Genomic DNA, 7992 nt, shown 5'->3' on the forward strand with positions numbered 1-7992 from the left:
CCTGCCTCTGCCTCCCGAGTGCTGGGATTAAAGGCGTGCGCCACCATTGCCCGGCCCTCCCATCTATTTTAGAGACTAAATGAAGGCTAGTCATTTTGGTAAACTATTTAGGAGTTGTTGGGCTCCAGGTCTGACAAGACCTCCACCCCTCCCAAGTCTGCAGAGCTGCTGTAGCAGCCACTTGTGTCACTAGAGGGCAGTGCAGGACGACTTTACCTCCTCTTGCCAGCTCTAGGTCTGCGTGGGATTTGCAGAGACCCATGGAAAAGGATAGCTTTCCCCCTTGGATGAGGCCAAGAGGGGGCTTTAGTGAAGTGAGTCTGTGTCCATAGTGACATAGTCTTCCTTCGCTAGTCCTCAGATCCATCCTCATGTCTCTGCCTCTCTCTCACAGCTCCAGAGGGCATTGCTAGGGGCTCAGACGCTCTGACTCTTCTTGAATACCCTGAGACCCGGAACCAGTTCATTGATGAGCTGATGGAGGTACTGTCTTCGGGAAGGTGGCGGGGGTGACCAGGTTCTGACACAGGTGACATCGCTTCTAATCCCTGCTATATGAAGGGCAGTGACTAATTTCAGCACCCTAGAGCAGAGCCTTCCAAGTTAGGATCCCACCATCACCACCACCACCCTTGTATTTACGATTCATCTCCAAAGTACCTGTACATCTTGGGCAATAGCAGTGGAGCAGTGACATTCAGAGGTCTTGCCTCTGTGGTGCTTATAGTCCAGCAGGAAGAGCAGATAAGGAGTGAGATGAGTGCCCTACATCAGATGGTCCTGGGTGCCACAGATCATCAGGAAGCAAGGGGCTGGAATGTAGCTCAGTTGGCAGTGTCTGCCTAGTGTTTAGGAAGCTCTGGGCTGAGTTCTCAGCATCACACACACCGTGTGTAGTAGTTACTCCTGCAGTCCAGCTGCAATTCAGCACTTAGGAGGTTGAGACAGGAGGGTTGGAACTCCAGGGTCATCCTTAGGTACATGGCAAGCCTCCTGGAAATTCTGTGTCTGTCTGGTTTTTTCCCCCTTTTCTCCTTTTTAGCCACAAGGGGACGAGGAGACAAAAGATGCCCAGTTTTCATAACATAGTGAGATAGGTTTTTCTCTTTGAAATTTGTATTTATCTATTTGTGTGCACACAGGCACAGCATAGGTAGAGGTCTGTGGACAACTGGATTTCATCCTTGTGGCATCTCACCTTTCACCCGAGGACAAACCCAGGTTATCAGGCTTGGTGTCAGGCTATCTACCCAGCCCAAGATTAACTTACTCATAAAGACTACATGTTAGAGATATGGATGCTGCTCTTACTCTTTCTAGACTTTTCCTGATCCAGAGTTTCTCAAGCATGATTCCCACTCCACTCTTAACTCCTCTCAAGCAGAGAAAATTGATACCTGTCCTGGGAGTTTCAGTTGTGTGACCTAAGGCTGGGAAGAAGAATGGAGAGCTAGGGCTAAGCAGACACAGGTTGCTGTGGGGCTGGAGCAACAGTAGGGGCTGCTGTAGACTCAGGTTCCCAGCAATTCTGGTGTGCAGAGGAGACAGCCTGTCTCCTCCAGAGTCTGGCTCTTCCTGTTGGAGGGCTCAGCTTCTGAATCCTTCTCTTGCTTCGAACCGGTTCCTTTTTCCTCCTCAGCTCGAGATCTTCTTGTCCCAGAGAGCAGTGGAGATGAGTGAGGAGGCCGACATCCTGTCGGTGAGCCAGTTTCAGCTGGCTCCTGCCATCCTTCAGGGCCAGACCAAAGAGAAGATGCTCAGCCTGGTCTCCACACTGCAGGATCTGATTGGCCGGCTCACTAGTCTCCGAATGCAGCATTTGTTTATGATTCTGGCCTCGCCAAGGTTGGCTTTCCTGCTTCTGTGTTTCTCCATGTTGAACAGAGCTCTGCCCTTGTCCTCTTCCGTGTCTCCCTTCCTGTGTACTTGGTTTTCTTCTGGGAATAGGGCGTCTCTTTGGGACAGGATAGGGTCGATTAATGTCTACAGACAGAATCTCCTTCCCAGGTAGGTGGGACTCTGGGCTGGTTTGTATTCCTTACCAGAAAAAAGGATAGAAGGATGTGAGGGGAGAGGAGGCCAGCTCAGGGATTGGTTTCCCAAGCCTCACCCGGGCCAGGCAGCCTCATAGGGTGCCCTGCGCAGGTATGTGGACCGAGTGACGGAGTTCCTTCAGCAAAAGCTGAAGCAGTCACAGCTGTTGGCTTTGAAGAAAGAGCTGATGGTGGAGAAGCAGCAGGAGGCGCTTCAGGAGCAGGCCGCTCTGGAACCCAAGCTGGACCTGCTCCTGGAGAAGAGCAGAGAGCTGCAGAAGCTGGTGAGAGACACGCCAGAAGCCTGCCCTGCCCCGGGGGAGGACACCCCAGCTTTCACAACCTGAGGCCCTGAGCCTGCCTGTCTGCTCCCTGCCCACTCCACTCTCTGTCTCTCAGATTGAAGCTGACATCTCCAAGAGGTACGGTGGCCGTCCTGTGAACCTGATGGGCACCTCTCTGTGATGCGCTCCCTCCGTATCTTCTGCTTCCCAGCCTCCAGGTGGAGGTGGGACAGCCCAGGCTGGTGTTACTGGGCCTCGTCAGCAAGAAGTCAGGCAGATCTGGGGACAGCCATAAGCAGAAAGCGTCACCATTCAGGTGACACTGGCGTTCACTAAGCTCTCTGCCAGAAGTTGTCTTGAATGGTTCTGTGACCTGTGACTCTGTAGCCTGTCAGCCACAACTCCTTTTAGTTCTCAAGTAAGGCTTAATAAAAAGGAAGAAACTTGACTGCTGGCTGTCACTTACACCTCTCCCTGGGCCTGCTTGCAGTTGAAGCTGGGCACAGGTTTTCCTGGATTCTTGATCCAGAAGGTCTTCAGCGACTGTAGAGCCCCAGATTAGAGACTTTTCTTTGCTTCCTGTGGTAGCAGAATCCATAAGTATTTACAAATGGTTCAGCAAGGGGCTTTGGGGTGGCCAGTGCAACCTTGCCCCATCCACTAGCCAGGCTCATGCTGCCCCCCACCCCAGCCGGCAGCCCAGGGAGAGCAGTCAGTCAGCCCTATTGGAACCAGCAAAGTTGTATTTTCCTCTTAATCACAGCTTCCCTTCTAGGCAGAGGGGAGATGTGGTTTGGGGAGGCAGGGTCTGATAAACAAGGTGGAGACAGGAGTTGTCACCTTCCCTAGCTGCCTGTCCACTTCCTGCCCATAACTGCCTGCTCTGGGATTGGGTAGAGCCCTCCCCAGGACAGCACCCTTCTTCCAAGCCACCTACCCATCCCTGTTTCCCAGGAAGGATAGGGGCTGGGGGTGGCCAGCAATTCGATTTTAATTTCATAGCAGAGCAGTTGATTCATGGCTCTTTGTCGCTGGCGTTGACTCCCGTAATGACTTTCCATCAAAATGAAAAGTGGAGTGACACCGCTCATTATTCCTGCTGCTTGTTATCTCAGTTCTGGGGAGGGCTGCCCCTCCCTGCTGCCTTTCAGCCGTCCAGGACAGTGAGTGATGGCCCCTATTAATCACCGACCCCGCGGACTCCGGCGGACACACGCTATCCAGAGGAGAGAGAGATAAGGCCGCATGAACTGCTCGGAGACGCTCCTATCGATTACTGTCAACCGGCCACTTCCCCCAATCTTTGCCTGGTCACCTCCTTTTGGAGGAATCAAGCTGAAGTAAGAAGCCTAGGAATTGAGAGAGGAAAGATTCTGGTGTCAGAAAACTGTCCTAAGAATGGAAGGACCTAGAGAAATGTGAGTGGACAGCGTTCTGTCTGCAGTTACCCTAGAGGCCCAAGTCCTGGGGCCTGTCTGGAAATCTGAGCACATGTCTGCCACCTCCCAGCCCAACTGGTCTTCTGTTCCAAGGGTTGTCTGGCTAGCCTTGTGCAGCAACCATCAGCTCACTGAGGCATGCTACCCCTGCCCAGTCTTACGTCCCTGCCTAGTCACCAGCTGTTACAGACTCCACTGTTTACAAGGCCTGGGCTATGGGAAGACGCCCAGAGGAGCATGTGACTATGCCAGGCTGGATTTGGCCTTAGAGGCTCCTGTTCCTGCCAGACATGAGCACCTGACCTCCCACCAGCAGGGAAACGATATTTTCTGAGGCTCCAGTTCCCCAGGAAGGAAAGCAGTTTATGTCAGAGGGCTGGCATTTTAACAGATGGGAACACGGTGTGGTGAGCAGAGGGGTTTGGGCACCGTCCTCCCTTAGGGATTAGGCCTGTTTTCTGCCTGGTGAAGTGTAGGCTCTAGGCTGAGGAGGACTGGCATAGATTGCCTTTGGCTCCACTACCTTCTGGGCTACCCCTCCCAGCCAGGCCAAAGACACCGAACCCACCTGGCGGGCTACAGGAGCAGCTCTGATTGGTTTGGGTGCCAACTTCTGAACCCCTTGAACTTGGTTCTGTGATGTTCAGGCCCATGAATGGCACAGGGCTGTTCTAAGGGTTATTGAATTGAGCTGTACAGTGCTCTTGGGACTTGCCTGACACCATGAGCTCCTAGCTTTACATGGTGGCCACTGCAGAGGACTTTTCTTGGCCTGACCTGTCTTCTTGGAAGAGAGAAGCAAGGGCTCCTTGCAGACTTAAAGACCAAGTTCCCGCAGTCATCTGTCAGAGTTGTAGAAGACATTTAGGGAAAGGGGGGCCACGGGAAGCTGCATCCCCAGCAGTCTTAGTTCCATGCGGATTTATTGCCGAGGGCGTAGCATCGTTTGATGTTGACTTCTCCCTTTGCTTCTCTGCTTAACGCCATCTCCCTGATTCACGTAAGAAAGTAGGGCCTCCCTTTTCCAGAATGCTTTGCGCCTCTGCCTGCTGGCTGGCTGTGAGCATGGGCTAAGCGGAATGCTCAGGCTTGTCCATCAGCTCTGCGAGCCCAGGGCAGTGCTCCCCCACCCTCATTCCCGCCGAGGGCTCGTCAGGGCCATGTGGACTCCTGGTCAAGTAGAACCCATCTGTTCCTTTGCCAGTACAGGGCAGGGATGATCACCTGCTCCACAGCAAGGCCTAGAGCCCAGGACAAAGGAAAAGCACACCCAGCCTGGGGAGAGGAGCCTGGGACTGTGGCCCTGCCCACTCGCGTGCTCTCAGCCAGCATCCCCAGACGTGCTGACAGAAACGCGTGCCGTGACTCTCTGCCTTTTCATACACTTCTCCCTGTTACTAATGAGCGTCTCATCTTCTGACCACCATTTGTGATTCTCTCCTCACTCCAGTACAAGCACATGTAATCCTGGAATAATGGGAAGACTGGGAGACAGCTGCACAATTCAGCTGTTACTTGTGTGCAGAAGACCCTGGGTCCTAGCTAAGCACCAGAAATAGCATGAAATTGGGCAGGGAGGCACAGGCCAGCAACACTTAGGTGGTGCTTGGAAGGCAGAGGCAGAAGGACCAGAAGTCCAAGGTGACCGTTGGCATCCTTGCTATAGAGGGAAGCCTGAGACCAGTCTGGACTATGCAAGACCCTGTCTCAGTAAACAAAGCTGTAATAATTAACAACAAAATGCAGTATGGCTGTAGACTCTGGGCTCCTGCCCTTGCTGCTTGTGTGACCTGAGACCAGTTTCTGGGCTCATGTGTGCCCCATTTCCTCCTGTCAAACAAGGGAAAAGCACTGCTGACCTTAGGGTGTGGTGAATGTGTACACCGAGAACAGACCCGGCACAGTAAAACCCTATGTCAGCTGTCAGTGTGTGCCAGTGGCATAGGGTAGGAAGATCCTAGACTAAAGTCGGCAACTTGTATCTTAGGGTGGTCGTGGTCCCACCCTAAGTCCATTATCCCCACCCAGACCCCATCTCTAGAATCCCCTGTCTCCTCCTTTCAAACCTGCCTTTTCTGTTCTTACGGCCTTTTTGGTCCCTGTTGCCCTATTCAGACTCCTGCCTCAACTTCCCACAGTCTGGAATTATAGGTGTATGACCTCATACTTTGAACTTAAAGTCTGTTCATTTTAACTAGGGTGGAAAGATTGTGAGTTTGCAGACAACCCAGACTGCATAAGGAGACCTCGTCTCCAAGAGTTTCGAGTGCGGTAGTACTACCATTAGTCCCAACATTGCAGTGGCAGCGACAGGCAGATCTCTATGAGTCCCAAGCCAGCCAGGCTCACATAGGGAGACCTTGTCGAAAAGGAAAAAGGGCTGATTGTGGGTCAGGGCTCAGTGATGGAGTTCCACCCCCAGCACTAGGAGAAACAAATAAAATGGCCTCACCGGCCAGCTTAGACTATATAGTAAAATCCTGTCTCAACATCCCCCCCAACCCTCAACACATACACAACCACCAAAGCAAAGAAATACAAGCTAGACTCAATTCTCATCACCTGTAGGGAAGGGGACATGGCCTCTGAGAACCTTCAGGGCCTGACTCCACATCTTTCCCTATTTGATGAGAGCAAAGCAATACCTTTGCAACATAGGCCCATTTTGGCTAGCAAGGCTGTCACCCACACACTGGGCTTTGGCTGGCTGCTGTGCCCTCTGAGGAGACAGGCCCCAAGCTGTCTTCATGTTGCCATCCCGCCTGGCAGAGCCCAGCACAGCAGGGGGGAGTGTCGAGGCTGCAGCAGGCCTGTGGCGCCCAGGAGTACCAGCTGACCCAGATCCTGCCTGTGTCCTCCAGATGCCCTTCCTCTCTGGTGACAGGGTCGAGCCTCTGAATAGGCCGGCCCTGAGTAAACTCTGCCTGAGCCACCCTGCCACCCTCCTCTCCTTCCCCAGGCTCCAAAGAAAATCAGTTGGAATATTTAAACTTCTCCTGTGTGTCTAATAAAAAGTTCTGCACTATTTAACTCCCTAGCTATCCATTACTGTCTGGTGCTGCCCTCTCCTCCCAGTGTCCCCCTCCCTTCCTCTCTCCCAAACCGTGGCGCTCAGCAAAGCCATTTGTCAAACTGATCCCGCCGCCGGCTGCGCTTGGCTGTGTCTGAAAGGACAAGCCGCCCCGCAGGGGAAGGTGGGAATGAATAAAGGGGCTATGCAAATTGCTGCTTAATCTGCGGAGAAACACCCAGGCTTTGGGGAGACGCTCATTACTTCTTTTAACTGTGATTAACGGGCAAATTAAACCCAAGCCCTTAACTCTCTCCTGGCAGAGGACTTGAACGCAGAGCCCCCACGCCAGTGCCAGTGGCTTGGGTCTCTTCTTTCGTTGCTTGTGGCTGTGGTGAGGAGCATGAGCTTGGCCCTGCACTCAGAGGCAGGCATGAGAACAGACCCCTGCCAACTCACCTTAACTCACCAGAAGGGAGAAGTTCGCTGTTCTTTGAAGTTTGCTTTAAATAGTCAAGAAAGAACAGGGCCGTTGGCCGACGTGTTTGCTGGCATCCTTTCCCTCTACCAAAAATTACCAAAAAAGGTTAAGAGAATTCCTAACCCTGACCTTCAAGAGCATGTTGGGAGTGGGGTGACAGTGGCTTTAGCCCCCATGTCTGACTTAGTTGCTAACCTGACCAACTCCAAACCTGGTTCTGCAAAGAGGCATACAGAGTTAGTACAGAATTCTGAAACTCTCGTAGAGGCACGTGAGGATGAAACCAAGGGGGTAGGGGTGGGGCAGAGGATTTGAGTTTGTCTCTAGCAGAGGCCCTGGGAAGGCCTTGCTTCAGGGGTACACATGGTCAAATGCAGACACTGAGAGGGACTGAAGACCCCAAATATCTGTTGTTTATTCTATAGTGGACTTCTGTTTTGATGTAAGCTGTATATAATGTAACGTGTCATTTAGCTCTTCGTGGACATTCAGGTCAAAGGCTACCATGTGGCTGTTACCACGATCCACTCTGACTTCTCACGTGGTCCAGCTGTCCTGCCCAGCCCATAATCCGCTCTCACAACTGCTGCGCCCAAGGCTGGGGCCATAGCTCAGCACTGTGTAGAGTACTTCCAGGCAGACCAGAGGCCCTGGAGCCAACCCCAGCACCGAGTCAAGACTGTCTATAGAAGAGTGATCTGTTTGAAATCCAAAATATCAAAAATTCCAAGTGAACTTGGGGTGT

At 52.5% G+C, this 7992-nt stretch overlaps 1 protein-coding gene across 3 annotated transcripts in view; it reads left to right on the forward strand.

Moving 5' to 3' along the window:
• Cdk5rap3 (CDK5 regulatory subunit associated protein 3) overlaps positions 1-2765 on the forward strand; it is a 10008-nt gene extending 7243 nt beyond the window's left edge. For all 3 annotated transcript variants that reach the window (XM_005368338.2, XM_026789881.1, XM_026789882.1), the window contains 4 exons: positions 395-483; positions 1640-1845; positions 2146-2317; positions 2433-2765. In XM_005368338.2, coding sequence (XP_005368395.1) covers positions 395-483; positions 1640-1845; positions 2146-2317; positions 2433-2498 — 533 coding nt within the window. In that variant the 3' untranslated portion in view covers positions 2499-2765. The remainder of the gene's footprint in view (positions 1-394; positions 484-1639; positions 1846-2145; positions 2318-2432) is intronic.
• The last annotated feature ends 5227 nt before the right edge of the window (positions 2766-7992 follow it).

This window comes from Microtus ochrogaster, unplaced genomic scaffold (genome assembly GCF_000317375.1).
Source record: "Microtus ochrogaster isolate Prairie Vole_2 unplaced genomic scaffold, MicOch1.0 UNK31, whole genome shotgun sequence".
NCBI lineage: Eukaryota > Metazoa > Chordata > Mammalia > Rodentia > Cricetidae > Microtus > Microtus ochrogaster.